The sequence below is a fragment of the Bos taurus genome, chromosome 11 (assembly GCF_002263795.3).
Source record: "Bos taurus isolate L1 Dominette 01449 registration number 42190680 breed Hereford chromosome 11, ARS-UCD2.0, whole genome shotgun sequence".
Classification (NCBI taxonomy): Eukaryota; Metazoa; Chordata; class Mammalia; order Artiodactyla; family Bovidae; genus Bos; species Bos taurus.
The window spans coordinates 86,243,688-86,261,048 of record NC_037338.1 but is presented as its reverse complement, the minus strand read 5'-3'; the positions used below and the strand labels follow the sequence as shown (position 1 = coordinate 86,261,048).

Here is a 17,361-nt window from a genome sequence, read left to right as displayed (position 1 = left end):
GGTGCCTCCTGGTAGAAGGCTCTCGATAGATCCCTTCTTCCACCTCCTCCCAGGTCCCTGAGGTACTGTGACCTGCGGCTCATAAACTCCTCCTGCCTGGTGAGGACGGCCCTGGAGCAGGAGCTGGGCCTGGCCGCGTACTTCGTGAGCAGTGAGGCTCCCCTGGAGAAGGGCGCCAGGACCGAGGCCTTGGAGAGTGATGCAGAGAAGCTGAGCAGCACAGACAACGAGGACGAGGAGCTGGTGACAGAAGGTGGGGAGGCCGGTCCAGCCCCCTGTCCCCACTCAGGGTGGTCCTTGGCCTGTCTGCTGGTCGGCAGCTCCTAGTGAGAACCATCTAGATAACATCTTTAGGAAAAATCCTTCAGTGATTTCATATTTTGCTTCCCCTCCCCCTATTTTTGGAGAAGGAAATGGCAACTTGCTTCAGTATTCTTGCCTGGAAAATCCATGGACAGAGAAGCCTGGCGGGCTGCAGTCTATGGAGTTGCAAAAGTCAGACACGACTTAGCCACTGAACCACCCACCACTACTCCTCATTTTTGGTGGTGTGAGAATATGGAAATCCCATCAAGTTCTTTAAAGCTCTAAGATTCTTAAAAAGTAGGAAGAAAAATGGAGATTTCCTAGGGTTTAAGTTCACGCCTTGCTTGAATTGCTGGTGGAATTACTGGCTGATTTAAGATTCACTAGCTTATGTCTTCTATGTGAATTCACAGGAGGTGTCCATTATTGGGATTTATGGAAACAGGCCAGTTTTGTCTGCAGACATGAGAGTTTGACACCATGTGTTTTAATAGGACACATAAATCAGGGCTGGAGAAGGCAGTGGCACCCACTCCAGTACTCTTGCCTGGAAAATCCCATGGACGGAGGTGCCTGGTAGGCTGCAGTCCATGGGGTTGCTAAGAGTTGGACACGACTGAGCGACTTCACTTTCACTTTCACTAAATCAGGGCAGTGCAAGGCATCTGGCTGTCATCAACAGGACAGGGAGAAAAAAATTGAAAGCTGCTGTCGTTGAAAGTGCAGGGCATTTGCGGGGTTTGGTGTAGTGGAGAGTGAGACCGAAGGAGAGCCAGCAGACCAGAACGCCTCTTCCACTCCCATCCCCCGACTCTGACTATATGCATTTGGACAGGTCACGTCACCTCTTCTAGCCTCAGATGGCCCATCCGTAAAATGGGGAGGAAAGACCCTCCTGGTGCTGTAGAAGCTTTTCACAGGTGTGGGTGGGACCCTGACATGAAATCGCCCATGGAGTGAATCCACACTCTTGGCATCTCCTGACCCACCTTTCCCCTTTGCACCTCTTGGCTTCTGGCCCCCATGCTGCCCCTTGAGCTTTGGCCACACTCATCTCATGGTTGTGCCCTGCTCTGTCACCTCTGGGCACACAGTTGCTCTCCCAGCCACTTAAGTTCCCTCTGCCCCATGCTTCACCTGGAAACCCCAGCTGGCCATTCAGAACTGGGGTCAGGGTCGCCTCTCCAAGGACGTCTTCCCTCTTCTGCTTCCTCCTGCTGGGTGGGTGCCTGGCTCCTGGGTCCCAGGTCTGCCCTATCTGCCCTCCTTACTCTAGCCTGTAGCCAAGACCCCTGGGCAGGAGCCCCACTAACCTGCCAGTGCTTCATGGACCTGCCCTGCATTGTACACCTGTCTCCTTAGCGCTCCCTCAGAGGAGGGGGCCTGGGGATGTGGATGGATCGGGGGGTGGGCTGATGGAGGGATGGATGGATGGGTGGATGGATGGATGGGCAGGTGGGTGGGTGGATAGATGGATGGATGGATAGATGGATGGATGGGTGGGTGGGTGGGTAGATGGAGGAATGGATGGATGGGTGGATGGAAGGATGGATGGGTGGGTGGATGGAGGAATGGATTGAGGAGTGTATGGGCAGAAGAATGGATGGAGGGATGGAGGAATGGATGGATGGATAGAAGGATGATGGATGGATGGAAGGATGAATGGACAGTTGGGTGGATGGAGGGATGGATGGAGGAATGGATGGATGGAAGGATAGATGGATGGATGGATGGGTGGATGGAGATATGGATGGAGGAATGGGTGGGTGGGCGGGTGGATGGAGGAATGGATGGATAGATGGGTGGAGGAATGGATGGATGGATGGATGATGGAAGGAAGGATGGATGGACAGATGGGTGGATAGAGGAATGGATGGATGGATGGAAGGATGGATGGACGGATGGGTGGATGGAGGAATGGATGGATGGAAGGATGGATGGGTGGATGGATAGATGAATGGATGGGTGGATGGAGGAATGGATGGATGGACAGATGGATGGATGGATGGATGGATGGATAGATGGGTGGATAAAGAGATGGATGGATGTAAGGATGGATGGGTGGATGGAGGGATGGATGGATGGAAGGATGGATGGGTGGATGGACAGATGAATGGATGGGTGGACAGATGGAGGGATGGATGGATGGGTGGATGGAGGAATGGATGGATGGACGGATGGATGGATGGATGGAGGAATGGATGGATGGATGGATGAAAGGGTGGATGGAGGGATGGATGGATGGATGGATAGATGGGTGGATGGAGGGCTGGTGGGATGTTTGGATGAGAGATGCTGTATGTGAATGCACTTTATAAACTGAAGTGCTAGGGTAACAGACGGTACCATGATTACTAGGCCTCTTCAGTGTGTGTGTTTTGAAACAGGCTCCACGTCAGAGAAGCGGAGCCCCGTGAAGAGAGAACGATCCTGCTCCCATGACTCCGCATCTTCATCCCTCTCCTCTAAGGCATCCAGTAAGTCTCCAGGGGATAAAGATCCCACGGTTGGACTGTTTTGGTTTTCTGAGACTTCAGAGACTGAAAAGAGATTCTTTATTTTCAACTAGAACTGGAAAGAGAAGGGGTCTGTGAAGAACTGACCTTTCTAGAGAGTAGGAGCATCTTTTTGGACCAGGGTTGGGGGTGATTCTGGGATTATGAGGGGTTTGGGCTGTGGTGGCTGCTGTCCCGGGAGGAGGCCCGTACTGGGTGCTGTCAGAGGGCCACCTCTCGGTGCTCTGCAGGCAGCTGTTGGTTTGGGGAATCGGGGTGAGGAGCTTGGTGAGTGTTGCTGTCAAGTCTGAGGGCTGAGAAGCAGACACAGAAGGCTTCACTAGGGGAGAAGCAGCAAAATTTATCAAGTGTCCCCTGACCCCTGGACCCGACTGCACTTGGGCGGAGGAGTGGGGAATATGGGTCCTGGGGGCCACCTCGGACTCAGGGGAGCAGTCCAGGGCAGCACGCAGGAGACAGATCACATGTCCTCCCACCACAAGCGTTTATGGAGAACCTGCTCTCTACCTGGCTCGGGGCACTGAGGGACCCATTAGATACACACCTGCTCGCAAGGAATTCGTGGTTCCTTTGGACCAGGCTGTGTTGCAATAGAGGCTGCTATGTTTTCTCTGCACACACATTCCCACTATGAGATGTTATGTCTATTTATAGGAAGAAGTTTGCCCAAGTGGGGCAGATTTAGGGGTAGGGAGTGGTCCCTGCAGGTTTCAGACAGCAGCTGGCCTTTGGGCCTTGAAGGTAGAGGAGGCCCTGGGGCATGAAGGTGTGTGCGGTGCTTGGGTGCAGTGAGTGGTCCCGGCGTGGCTGCAAAGGTCAGAGCATACCAGGGGGTTCGGCCTGGGGTCTTTGATTTCTTTTCTTCCACCTTCTCACCAGCCCATGGATAACAGTGGGTCAAGCGATGAGGGTCTCCCTTACAGATGTGCACAGAAGGAGTCAAAAGAGGCCTCCCAACAGGAGCATGGACTCTGTGATGGAAGGAAGGTCTGATGTATGGGCTCGAGTCAGTCAGAAAAGCCAAATGCTACAGCTTTTTCTTATCCTTCTTCCCCAAACAACAGAGGGACCCAGGGCACCAGGACAACCTGAGGAGTGGATGCTCTAGGCCATTAGAATAGAGAGCTGTGGTGCTTTGTTCTTCCCTGATCCTGGGCTGACAGCTTTCTAGAAGGTTCTGGGACCTGCTGGTCTGTGCAGTGTTGTCAGGCAGAGTAGAATGTCCAGGCTGCCGGCCAGCCTCCCTGTCCTGTGAGGGGACTTTCTCAGAATTCCTCAGAGGACCCTGAGACCTTAGGGAGTCTCCGATGAGATGCTTCTGTGGCCTTCGGTACAACCCCCCATTTCAGAGAGGGGGAAACCCCCACCTTTCAGGAGGTCCAGGGTGATAGTGGCGCTCATGGTAAAGAACCTACCTGCCAATGCAGGAGACGAGACAGGGGTTCAGTCCCTGCATCAGGAAGATCCCCTGGAGGAGGGCATGGTAACCCACTCCAGTATTCTTGCATGGAGAATCCCATCGCCAGGGGAGCCTGGTGGGCTATGGTCCATAGGATCACAAAGAGTTGGATATGACTGAAGCAAATTAGCATGCACAGGATGATATAAAAGATGAACCAGTGTGCCACTCCTGGGTGCCAGGAGCCTACACTCACCTTGGCTTGCAGCGTGGTCCACTGGTGGGGGAGGGCAAAAGAAACACTGCGTTTGGGTAGCTGCCGTGGGTGCTACATTTTCTCTCTTGAATTCTTCTGGAAGCTAAAGAGTCGAGCCTTTTCAGTCCTGTGAGTTTTGCTGAGCCAGAAGCACCGCTCTGCTGTGCAAAGGGGAGATCTGAGCTCTGGGACCCACCTGCACCAGAGCCAGGAGGTGGGCTGAGCACTCACTGATAGTGAGGGTCTGGGACAGATGGGGCTGAGGGTGCAGAGGCTTGGAGGGGCGTGTGGGGCCAGGGGAGCGGTGCTGGCTCTCTCCCTGCAGCACCTCTGGGCTTTGTCAGAAAGACAAAAAGTCCATATTTAACCAGAAGGGGAATTGAATTGCCTTGACAGAAATTCCCATCATTGCAGGTAAAGGGAGTCAGCGCTGCAGAAGCAGGAGCTGGGGGGGTGGATCCCAGGCCCTGACTGATGGGCGTGTCTCTGCAGGCTCGGCACCATGTGGCGAGTCCTCGGCCGGACCCTCGCAGGTGGAGCGGGCCCGGTCCCCACCATCCTGTGGCCCCTCGGAGGAGGCCAGGGCCCCTGGAGAGAGACAGAGGCTCCGGGCAGCGGGGGGGCCACCGTCGGTCATCAGCAGGCACAGCCCGGGGCTGACCCCACAGCCGGATCCCAGCCTCAAGAGCGGCCAGCACGTCCAGGTGTCGGCCCCGTCGGCGTCCTCCTCGGGCTCGGCCTCCTCACCGGCACTGCCCGCCGCCGGCGCACTCGTCCTGCAGGCCTCCCAGTGCTCCATGACCAAGGCCTGCCGGCAGCCGCCCGTGGTCTTCCTGCCCAAGCTGGTGTACGACATGGTCACGTCCACGGATGGCAGCGGCCTGCCCAAGGCCGCCTCGCTCCTGCCCTCGCACTCGGTCATGTGGGCCAGCTCCTTCCGGCCCCTGCTCAGCAAGACCATGACGTCCACGGAGCAGTCACTCTACTACCGCCAGTGGACGGTGCCCCGGCCCGGCCACATGGACTACGGCAACCGCGCCGAGAGCCGCGTGGACGGCTTCCACCCGCGCCGGCTCCTGCTCAGCGGGCCCCCCCAGGTGGGTGCTGCCCCGTGCGCCCGGGCTCTGCGGGGGGGCGGGGGGCTTGTGTGCACACCCAGAGACTGGTTTGGGGCTGAGAGCATCCCAGAGCATCCCTTATTCGCTTCGGCCGGCCCCCAGGCGGCATCTCTCATGGCCCTAAGGGGGCGGGTAGAGGGACCCACCTGCTGCCCATGGCAGGGTGTCCTCCGTCCTCTGACCCCAGTTTCCTCCTTTGAGTGATGTGGGGCTGGAGGGTTTCTCTACGGGTCCTTCTTGCTCATTCAGATTATGGTTCTGCCTTTCCCACGTTACTCCATTTGGTCCTCACGGCCAGTCAGGGCGGTTCCCCCTCACTCTGACAATGGAAGCTGACCCCTGTTTCTGTCCTGCAAGATTTTGGTGAAACAGAACAGGGAGGCAGGAGGCCTGTCTCCACCCCCCAGCTTATTGTATTTTTCTGACAACGAAAGACGGTTTCACCTGTCATCATGGCGGGAACCTGGGTGTGAATGTCAGGGGTCGCGAGCCTGTGATGAGGATGCATGAGGTTCGTATGGGGTCTTGGGAGAGGGGCTCAGCCACACAGAGCTGGGGTGAAGGGTGGGCCCTGCAGGGAACTGCTTGGAGCTGGAGTCAAACTAAAACATCACCTACCTCCCTGGGCCAGTTCCAGCTCTCTCTTTGCCTCAGGGTCCTCATCTGAGAATGAGGAAGCTAACAGCTGTGTCACAAGAACAGGAGCTGACCCCTAGAAAGCACTGTGATTGTCCCCGTCATCGTCACTGTCCCCGTTCAAGACATGTTTCCTTTTCACTCTCATGTTCCTTCCTTCGTCAGGTACCTATCCCAAGAAACACAAACCCACAAAAATATGTATAAAAGTGCTCAGTTTTGTATTAGTAATTTATAGTAGTTAAATAAACTGGAAACACCTTGAGTTCCGTTGGTCAAGCTTGATTGAATATACTTGGGCACAGGGGTATCATGCAATTCAGCCACAGAAAATTTGAGCTAGATCTTTATATACTGACACTGAAAGTTCTCTAAGATATCTCCACTTTAAAGATCAAGTTGCAGAATAATATATGCATAGGGTCACATTAGTTACACAGAAAAACCAGTGTGTGTATGTGTCTGCATGTGTGAAAATACCTTCAAAAATCCCTGACAGGAGAGCTGTCAGGGGAGGGGGCTGGAATCTGTGACTATTCTACTTTATTATTGGGCTTCCCTGGTGGCTCAGACAGTAAAGAGTCTGCCTGCCATGTGGGAGACCTGAGTTCGATCCCTGGGTTGGGAAGATGCCCTGGAGAAGAAAATGGCAACCCACTCCAGTATTCTTGCCTGGAAAATCTCATGGACGAAGGACCCTGGCAGCCTACAGTCCATAAGGTCTCAAAGAGTCAGACGTGACTGAACGACTTCACTGCTCTTTTATTGATCTGTATTTCTTGCACTTTTAGATAAGCGTATAGTACGTTGTGTAATTTTTTAAAAAGGGGAAATAAAATGTTTGTTATAAAGGAATCCTGGTTTTTCCATACCCTCATCTTACTGAATGTTATCAGTCTTTAAAATTTTTGCATTTTTGATAGGGGAAAATTATTTTGTATATTATAGTTTTATTAGTAAGGGTGAATATATTTTAATTTCTTTATTGGTCACTGGTATATCTTTTACAATGACTTTCTGGTTTTGTCTCTCTCATTTATTTTTCCTTTAGTCCATTTGACTTTTTTTTCTTTTGCTTTGTTCTTTTAGAGTATAAGTTTTAATCCTTTGTGAATTATATGCATTCGAATATTTTCTCTAAAGCTCCCCCTGGTTGTATTTCATATTTTCATTTTGGAAGTTAGTTATTTCCATTCATCAGCATCTGTTGAATCCTTCCTATGAACCAGGCATTAAGCTGAGAACTTGGAGAGCACATTCTTAGGATGCCAAGGTGGGCAGGAGAGGAGGCTAGCCCCCAGGTCCCCTTGTAGCCAGCTGTGACGTCAGTGCACTAAGACCTATAGTATACTGGCCTAGTGCTGGCTTGACGGGGGTGGGGACCCATTAATACAAGAAGAGAAGGAAGTCCTGAACTTAGGAGGAGACAGGTGTGATGCCAACCTTTCACATCTCCCACAGTGAATTTTGTTATCCCGCTACAGATACATCCATTAACATAAGATCACAATTTGCAATTGAGCAAGACTTTTAAGGCATTATTAAAATGTCAGTTCTTTTTTTTTTTCTGAAGTAACATTTTGTTCAGCTTGTGATGGAGTCCTAGTTCTAACAGCTTAAACAGTGTGGCCAATTAAAATCTGGAAAGACATTTGCAATGATTAATAAGCAGGTGGGTCTCCTGGGAGTTCATCTGTCTGCCTGTGCCATGTTTCTTCGGCCACATTTTCCCTCAAAGGTCTTTGCATCGCCCCCAGCCCTCATTTTAAGTGGGCGAGATGGTTAAGATCGATGGATGAGTGGAGGCAAGTCAGGTGCTCAGCCAGCGCCTGCACTAAGCATGGACATACTGATGGTTGGCTCCCACTTCGCTGTCCCTGCAGATCGGGAAGACGGGTGCCTACCTGCAGTTCCTCAGCATTTTGTCCAGAATGCTCATTCGGCTGACGGAAGTGGATGTTTACGATGAGGAAGAGATCAACATCAGTGAGTTCCCTGTTGATGACCCCGGAGCTTGAATGATCTTCTCAAGTGACATTGCTTGTGTCTTTTACTTTCAAGATGGAATTCTTAGGTTAATGATCTGACTCCTCCCAAGGGCTTTGGATGGTTTTTATCTTTCCCTTGTAGTCATTTTGCTCAATCCTAGAGTAGAGCCTAGGAGGCCTTGGGGAAGATAAAATTACGATACTAAAAAAACCGCTCTTTACTGAGTACCTTCCAAATGTCAACCACTGTGCCAGATACTTTACATAATTTACCACATTCACTTCCTCTACCGCACCGCGAGACAGATAATGGTAATCCATTTTTCTGCTAAGTAACGTGTTCAGGAGCCAGCTCAGGGGTAGCAGAACTGGAACCATATTAGATTCGGTTGCTGCCTCTAGGGAGTTTCCCAGGTGGCTCAGTGAGTCAAGAATCCACCTGCCAGTGCTGGAGACACGGGTTCAATCTCTGGGTTGGAAAGATCCCCTGGAGTAGGAAGTGGCAACCCACTCTGGTATTCTTGCCTGGAGAATCCTATGGACAGAGGAGCCTGGTGGGCTACAATCCGTGGGGTCTCAGAGCTGGACACGACTGAAGCAACTGAGCATGCGTGCATGCTGCCTCTAAAAAGTGGAATTGTCCATCAGATGAGAATTCCCTTTCAGACTGCTGAGCACATAGGTCAGCATCTTGGGGCAAAATGAAAAATACGTGATATGTGGGGAATAGGCTTTTCTCCTCATTCCCAGAGTGGAGTTTATCCGGATTAAGGGAAGACTGTCTTTGAACATGTTTCATGCTCATGTCGAGCACCTCCTCCATCTCCTCTTCTAGCGCCGCTCCAGTGGCTCTGAAACAGCCTACTGAATGAACCTGTTGGGAATGAAGATTTGTGTAAGGAGTCCGTATTATAGAGAAGGGGCCCCAGGAGGCTGCACTGGCATCTAGGAGCACTCCTATTGTGTATGTTTAAGGTGCACAACTGGATGATTTGACACACTTTGTGGAATAATCGCCACAGTCACCTCACACAGTGGCCGTGTTCATTGCAGCATCATTCACAATTACCAAAATGTAGCAACTGTATGGTGTCCATTGAAGGATAAACGCCCACCAGCAGTTGAGTGGATAAAGAAGGGGTATATATGTGCAATGTAGTCAGCCTTGACAAAGAAGGAAGTCCTGCCCTTTGCACACACAGAACTTCTTTACATACTCTTAACTATGTTTGCATTTTGACTGGGAGAAAATTTAGAACCCAGGAAGCCCGTCTAGCCCTTAATCTTTCCTTTGAAGGAAAAAGGAACCGTATCTACACTCATCTGCACTCTGAGTTTTCCACCGTTTCCCCCACAGTTTGGACCCGTATTGCAGATGAAAGTCAGTGGGTCTGCTGAGTTTCTGTCTCACGTTTTGTTGGATTTACCAATGATAAAGAGGATTTGCCTGAAGTGTGTTAAACTTCACAGCCTTATTTTCCCAAATACTCTCCTATTGCTTTGGGTTTCTCTTTGGCAAAATGTACATAGTTCCCCTTTTACAGGATGTTGTAAAGATTAAATGATGTTACACATATGAAGCACTGAGCATCTATTAAATATATAATAAGCATTCCTCTTCCTCTTCTTTTTTTTCTCTTATGGACACTTAGGATATATATATATATGAGCTTCCCTGGTGGCTCAGATGGTAAAGCGTCTGCCTACAATGCGGGAGACCTGGGTTCGATCCCTGGGTTGGGAAGATCTCCTGGAGAAGGAAATGGCAACCCACTCCAGTATTCTTGCCTGGAGAATCCCACAGACAGAGGAGCATGGTAGGCTACAGTCCGTGGGGTCTCAAAGAGTCAGACACGACTGAGTGACTTAGTATATGGACACATATAGCTATATGGACATAGTATTACATATCAGTTCTGTTTAGTCACTCGGTCATGTCTGACTCTTTGCGACCCCATGGACTGCAGCACGCCAGGCCTCCCTGTCCATCACCAACTCCTGGAGTTTACCCAAACTCATGTCCATTGAGTCAGTGATGCCATCCAACCATCCCATCCTCTGTCGTCCCCTTCTCCTCCTGCCCCCAATCTTTCCCAGCATCAGGGTCTTTTCCAATGAGTCAGTTCTTCTCATCAGGTGGCCAAAGTATTGAGTTTCAACTTCAACATCAGTCTTTCCAATGAAGACCCAGGACCCATCTCCTTTAGGACAGACTGGTTGGATCTCTTTGCAGTCCAAGGGACTCTCAACAGTCTTCTCCAACACCACAGTTCAAAAGCATCAATTCCTTGGCGCTCGGCTTTCTTTATAGTCCAACTCTCACATCCATACATGACCACTGGAAAAACCATAGCCTTGACTAGACAAACCTTTGTTGACAAAGTAATGTCTGTGCTTTTTAATATGCTATCTAGGTTGGTCATAACTTTCCTTCCAAGGAGTAAGCATCTTTTCATTTCATGGCTGCAGTCACCATCTGCAGTAATTTTGGAGCTCCCCAAAATAAAGTCTGACACTGTTTCCACTGTTTCCCCATCTATTTGCCATGAAGTGATGGGACCGGATGCCATGATCTTAGTTTTCTGAATGTTGAGCTGTAAGCCAACTTTTTCACTCTCCACTTTCACTTTCATCAAGAGGCTCTTTACTTGTTCTTCACTTTCTGCCATAAGGGTGGTGTCATCTGCATATCTGAGGTTATTGATATTTCTCCCGGCAATCTTGATTCCAGCTTGTGCTTCTTCCAGCCCAGCGTTTCTCATGATGTACTCTGCATATAAATTAAATAAGCAGGGTGACAATATACAGCCATGACGTACTCCTTTTCCTATTTGGAACCAGTCTGTTGTTCCATGTCCAGTTCTAACTGTTGCTTCCTGACCTGCATACAGATTTCTCAAGAGGCAGGTCAGGTAGTCTGGTATTCCCATCTCTTTCAGAATTTTCCAGTTTATTGTGACCCACACAAAGACTTTGGCATAGTCAGTAAAGCAGAAATAGATGTTTTTCTGGAACTCTTTTGCTTTTTCGATGATCCAGCAGATGTTGGCAATTTGATCTCTGGTTCCTCTGCCTTTTCTAAAACCAGCTTGAATATCTGGAAGTTCATGGTTCATGTATTGCTGAAGCCTGGCTTGGAGAATTTTGAGCATTACTTTACTAGCGTGTGAGATGAGTGCAATTGTGTGGTAGTTTGAGCATTCTTTGGCATTGCCTTTCTTTGGGATTGGAATGAAAACTGACCTTTTCCAGTCCTGTGGCCACTGCTGAGTTTTCCAAATTTGCTGGCATATTGAGTGCAGCACTTTCAGTATCGTGTGTATAAAATGTCATATACATAAAATCAATGTATTCCATAATTTGGGGTTGGACCAACTAGGATTTTTTACCTTTTTGCTAGCAAGCATTTAATGAGCACTGTAGACTGCACGGATTACAATGTACAATGATACATGGCAAACATGAAGACATGGGTTGAGCCAGGAGTTGTGTTCAGAAAGGGGAAGCCAGTGGATCTGAGCATTTATAAGCGTTTTCCTGGAGGTGCAGTGATAGGAGTTGGGCCTTACTGGCTGGGTAGCATTTAGGTATAAGAGCAAAAGAGAGAACTGCGTCGGTTTCTGCTGGTGCTGGCAACCAGTGTGGTGTATTTGAGGGACAGAGCCAGGGAAATCACAGAGCACAGGATTACATGTATTGGGAGGAGTATAAGTTAGTGGAAGTCAGAAGAGCAAGCCTATCCCATAGGAAACCCAGCATGAGGCTCTTCCTCTGGATAGAGATAGATCTGAATGCACGTTCTTGCTGAATTAGAAGAATCCTGAAAATGGAACATGTACCTGGGCGTTTGAGATCCTGTAGTACTTGTCGACTCAGCAGCAGTTCCACTCCAACCATCACCCTTGTGCATGTTTGAAATAAATCTTTCTCACATCCAATTTTGTCACATATCTGTGTTTCTCCCGATCCTGTAGACCTCAGAGAAGATTCGGATTGGCATTACCTCCAGCTCAGTGACCCCTGGCCGGACCTGGAGCTGTTCAAGAAGTTGCCTTTTGACTATATTATTCATGACCCGAAGTATGAGGACGCCAGTCTGATCTGCTCACACCATCAGAGTGTAAAGAGTGAAGGTCAGATTTGTCAAACTCTTGCTTCCACCTTCTTCCAGAGTATGTGGGAATAGCTTCTTAAAGGTATGAGCTAAATCTTGCTAGTGATGAGTGAACTGGCGGTGCCTGTTAGAGCAGTGAGGTCACCACCTCTCTGGACAGGAAATGCTCTTCGACTCCATGAGGGAAGACTCACTGCTCCATTAGTGCAGAAAAATGTGAGGATGCTGTTGATGGCTTTTCATGATTGGAATACTCTGAAGATTCTTGTTAACCAAAGAAAAGATGTATGTTTTTCTATGAATTTGGGTTGTTACAACAAAATGCATCTATTTCCCATCCTTCCCTCGGTCTCTCGTTTTCTCGCTCCTTCTTTGGGGACCACTGATTTTCACAGTATTATGACCCTGACGGGTTTCAGGGTCAGTGGTGACAAACGTCGGATGTGAGTGGCCAGTGAGATTATAAGCACTGACCGGGAAAGTTCAGTGAATGCAGTATGAGAGGAAGATACCAGTCTCCTTGTTGATTCCATCATTTTATCTTCATTGAGCTCAGAGCAGATGCCGTTCACTGGAGCCTCCTTCATGCTTCATGTAGACCTTCTTGAATGGAGGTTGAGTTTTAAAATCTTAATTTTGCTAAGTCAGTTTGAAATCCTAGAGGTGATTGTGTGCTTTGCAGCATTTGCATGTTAAGTCAGCGATCGATTTACATTGTCACGGATCGAATCCTTGAATAGGTTTATAAAACATCCGTAGCAGGATGAGTGAGACGCCATGGGACTGTAGCGTCTAGTTTATCCCACTGCGACTCTGTCCTTTCTGGCCAGTGGAGTCCGCGTGGGGCGGACAGGTGAGAGGCGATCCCGGGAAGCCCTGTTACAGTGTTTCGTTGCCAACAAGCGGGAGCAGAGGGTATTGGTTGGGCCTCCTGGGATTAACGCTGGGATTTCGTGCAGACAGAGGGACGCACCGGAAGCCGGAGGACCTGTACGTGCGACGCCAGACGGCGAGGATGAGGCTCTCCAAGTTCGCAGCGTACAACACGTACCATCACTGCGAGCAGTGCCACCAGTACATGGGCTTCCACCCCCGCTACCAGGTAGGACGGAGCCCCCAGGCAGCCCTTCAGGTGGACTCCAGCGGGCACTTCCATGGCTCTCGGCTACATGTTTCACCGTGGCTAGCACCTCGGTCTCCTTCTTCTCGTTATGTTTGCATCCTGGAGTCAGGAGGTGGAAAGTTCTGGAAGAAGCCCCTTCGTCCTGAATCCTCCATTCCCTTCAATCATCTCTGAAATAATTATTGACGCTACCGAACAGTGATTCCCCTGGGGTGACATGTGTATTAGTGGCAGAGTTAACCGGCTATCAGTGTCTTACTTTTCTTTACATCTTAGCAATCTCTAGTTAGTTCAGTGCAGTGGATACTTCCTGAGTGCTTGTTATGTACTGGACACAGACTCAGAAGTGAAGAAAACCCCAGACTTGAGGCTCACAGTCTAGGGATGGACAGGTGCACATAAACAGAACTTTGGAGCAGGCTAAAGCTGGCAGGAAAGCGCTATGGTTGACGTGTAGACATTATGAGGTTTAAGAGAGAAATTTGCATTTACTGAGCATCTACTACGTACCGGGCTATGTACTAGGCACTTTTTATATACCAGTACTTCCCAATTTTTAATGTGATAGAAAATGATACTTGTCCTGGGCCCTGGGTAGATGGATAAGACTGCTCTCAGGGCTCTGGCTGAAGCAGTTTATGTTTAAGTGACACCTGTGATCCATTCATTCAAGGGGCACTTGGTTAGGAAACTGTACTGTTGAGTTTCTTCTTTAATTCTCATTAAAACCCCACAAGCCTATAGCATTATCCCCATTTAATAAATGAAGATATGATACTAGGCAGGGAGCAGGGGAGAAGGTTCTGAAGGATCAGTACGAGTTTGCCAGGGAGCCAAGGTGGACAGAAGAGGGGGGGAAGGAGCGAATGGCAAGTGCAATAGCAGGGAGACGAGGGGTGTCTAGGGGACTCAGAAGTGACTTTAGTGGGTGTTGATGGAGCTTAGAGTGAAGGCTGGTCCCGGGACAGGAGGCTGGGTGGGTGGGCACAGAGAGACCACAGAGTCATCCTCGCTGTGGGAAGGAATGGGGCCTTTGCAGTGAGAACTCTTAGTTGAGGCCTGATGAGGGCAAGGCTACCTTGGGAGGGGGTATTTCCTTCTTCTTATTTTTTAATTTTTCTATTTTTTAAATTGATTTTTTCAGTCGATGAACACTTGATAAGAAAATGAACAATTTTTCCAGTTTTTTGAGATATAATTGACAGATAACATTGTGTAAGTTTAATGTAGACAACATAATGATTTGATAAATGTATATATTGCTAAATGATCGGCACAATAAGTTGAGTTAATTAACACCCATCAGTTTTGAATAGTCTCTTACTAGTCCGTGGAGGGGCTTCCCTGGTAGTTCAGCTGGTAAAGAATCTGCCTGCAATTCAGGAGACCCTGGTTCAATTCCTGGGTCAGGAAGATCCCCTGGAGAAGGGAAAGGCCACCCACCCACTCCAGTATTCCTGGGTTTCCCTAGTGGCTCAGACAGTAAAAGAATCTGCCTGCAGTATGGAAGACCTGGGTTCAATCTCCGGGTTGGGAAGATCCCCTGGAGGAGGGCATGGCAACCCACTCCAGTATTCTTGCCTGGAGAATCCCTATGGACAGAGGAGCCTGGTGAACTGCAGTCCATGGGGTCGAAAAGAGTTGGACACAACTGAGCGACTAAGCACAGCCTTGTGGAGGTTTGTGGGGGCCTGTGGGCTGGTTCCCTAGAAACAGATGGAGGGTAGGATTTTACACTGAATTTCTTCTCATTTCAGATGCAGGCAAGGAAATAGGAGTCAGGGGCAGCTGGAGCTGATGGGAGACAGACAGCTGTGCAGCACCCAGGGGTGCAGGACAGTTCTACCAGTCCGTAGCTGCCCCAGAAAGGCCTGAAGATGACAAGGGCTCCAGCTCCCTGTCTGTCCCCTTTGCAGAGGGAAACAGCAGCTGGTAGCTTTAATTTTCCCAAATCTTCCTGGCCTTGAGCTTAGCTGCTACTGAAGTAGCACCTGTCTCCTCTAAGCACAGATTTTTTTTCAAATGATGCAATTGTACTCTAGACAAAATTAAAAAATACATATGAGTATTTTTCAAAGGATTAAAAATGATCAGAAATCCTATTTGCTGCAGATAAACCCTCCTAACATTTCTTCCCTTGGAGATGAAGTTTTTCTTTCAAGGCAGAGAAGAATATAAGTGGAAACATTTTCTTGATCTTGAAATGTGAAGAATGCAGAGACTGGAAGGTTCAGTGCCTGGTCGCTTCAGGGTCTGCAGTGAATGAGTAGTCGGAGCCTGGAGGAGAAGGAGGAGGGGGGCAGGTCTGAGCTCCAGCCCCCGGGGCCAGCCTCTCTGTAGGCGGGTTGGGTCTGGGGCCACACTTGCAAGGGTGTGAAAATAAGGTCCCCTGAGGACACAGGGGCACATGCTGACTCTCTGCTGACAGATCACTGCTTCTGCTGTTTGATTCTTTCTCCTCATTGCTCAAGGCTCCCCTGGGAGGCTGTCTTAGGAAATTCCTCGGTTATGTCCCTCTTTGCTCCCTCCCCTGGTCAGATTCTGTTTCTCCCTCATCTTGGCTCTCGAAGCAGAGCCACAGTCTGTCAGATGTCACAGCCAGCGCGTCCTGGCCCGTGTCAGCCCTGCCCTGGCCCCCGTGGCCCCCCGGAGGGCATGGGACAGACTAGCTGTGCATCTGCAGGGGCAGCTGAGGGGAGAGGGGTCGCTAAGGCCCTGCTGTGGACGCCAGAGCCGAGGCCTGGAGGAGGCATACCTCTGGCCTGGGCTTAGCCGGGCTGGGAGGTCACACCAGGAGCAGTGTGGGCACCGTGACTGGGTAACAGGAGGACTCTTTAGACAAAGTGGCTGGAGGTGAGGCTAGACTTAGGGATAGGAGTGAGACCAAGACCTCTGGATGTCCGCCATGGGAGTGAGGACCTAGGATTATTCATTGGTTCCAGAGTCTGGATGTGGCGCGTGAGACGGACATGCACAAGCTTACACAGTTATTGTCTTCTGCTATTACACAGATCAGCTGTCATGGGAAAATAATCTTTGTTGAAATTAAAAATGTGACCTGGAGCATGAAGGCTTTGGTGCCCCAGCATGCCTCTGGGTCCAATCCAGAGTCCAGAAGGTCTGGGTGGCTACAGAGGCATCCCCTGGGTACCTAGGGGTCAGCACCAGGATGGGAGCCTCTGACCAATCAGGTGTGGCCTCGGGTACACACTCGCAGGTGTCCATGCTATGAACTGGCATCAGCTGGGGCAGTGGTGGCAGTAGCCTCTGTGTGGTCATGGCTGCAGCAGGCCTGGGTTCTTCCGGGAGGTCAGGCCGGACTCTGATGACAAGCTCTGTCCTTTCCCCCTCGCACCCCAGCTCTATGAGTCCACCCTGCACGCCTTTGCCTTCTCTTACTCCATGCTAGGAGAGGAAATCCAGCTCCACTTCATCATCCCCAAGTCCAAGGAGCACCACTTTGTCTTCAGCCAACCCGGAGGCCAGCTGGAGAGCATGCGACTGCCCCTCGTCACAGACAAGGTACCGGCCCTGCGGCCCTGGGGCTCAGCCTTGCAGACCCAGGGGCTGTTATCAAGCAATGAAAACCTTTGTGAAGTGGTAGTGCGGTCCTTTGTTAGAGGGTGACAGAGGCTTTATTAGCTCCTTTACTCCGTTTTCTAGATGGTTCCCATCAGAACTGGTTAGGAGCACCAGCTCAGTGGCAAGTGCTTTGAGAAATCAAGAAGGAATAGAAGACCTAGCTTGGTTGTTGAGAAAAGAGTGAAAGAAAACACAGTTGTTTATATAGAAGATTCACAACCTGAGTGAATGAGAAGCTAGGCTGTATGGCTCAGAAGTGGAGGGATTTAAGTCACACAGGAATAATGTTCACTCAATGTGTATTAGGCGCCAATAGGTGAGGG

The 17,361-nt window shown here is 49.9% G+C and overlaps 1 protein-coding gene across 12 annotated transcripts in view; it reads left to right on the top strand.

Moving 5' to 3' along the window:
• Nucleotides 1-17,361, top strand: part of GREB1 (growth regulating estrogen receptor binding 1) — a 134,560-nt gene that overhangs the window by 105,072 nt on the left and 12,127 nt on the right. For 10 of the 12 annotated variants that reach the window (XM_024998441.2, XM_024998440.2, XM_010810181.4 and 7 more), the window contains 7 exons: nucleotides 54-253; nucleotides 2,694-2,783; nucleotides 4,970-5,574; nucleotides 8,115-8,217; nucleotides 12,194-12,352; nucleotides 13,293-13,435; nucleotides 16,817-16,978. In XM_024998441.2, the coding sequence (XP_024854209.1) occupies nucleotides 54-253; nucleotides 2,694-2,783; nucleotides 4,970-5,574; nucleotides 8,115-8,217; nucleotides 12,194-12,352; nucleotides 13,293-13,435; nucleotides 16,817-16,978 (1,462 nt within the window). The other 2 variants (XM_024998448.2, XM_024998449.2) reach the window with 2 other exon arrangements.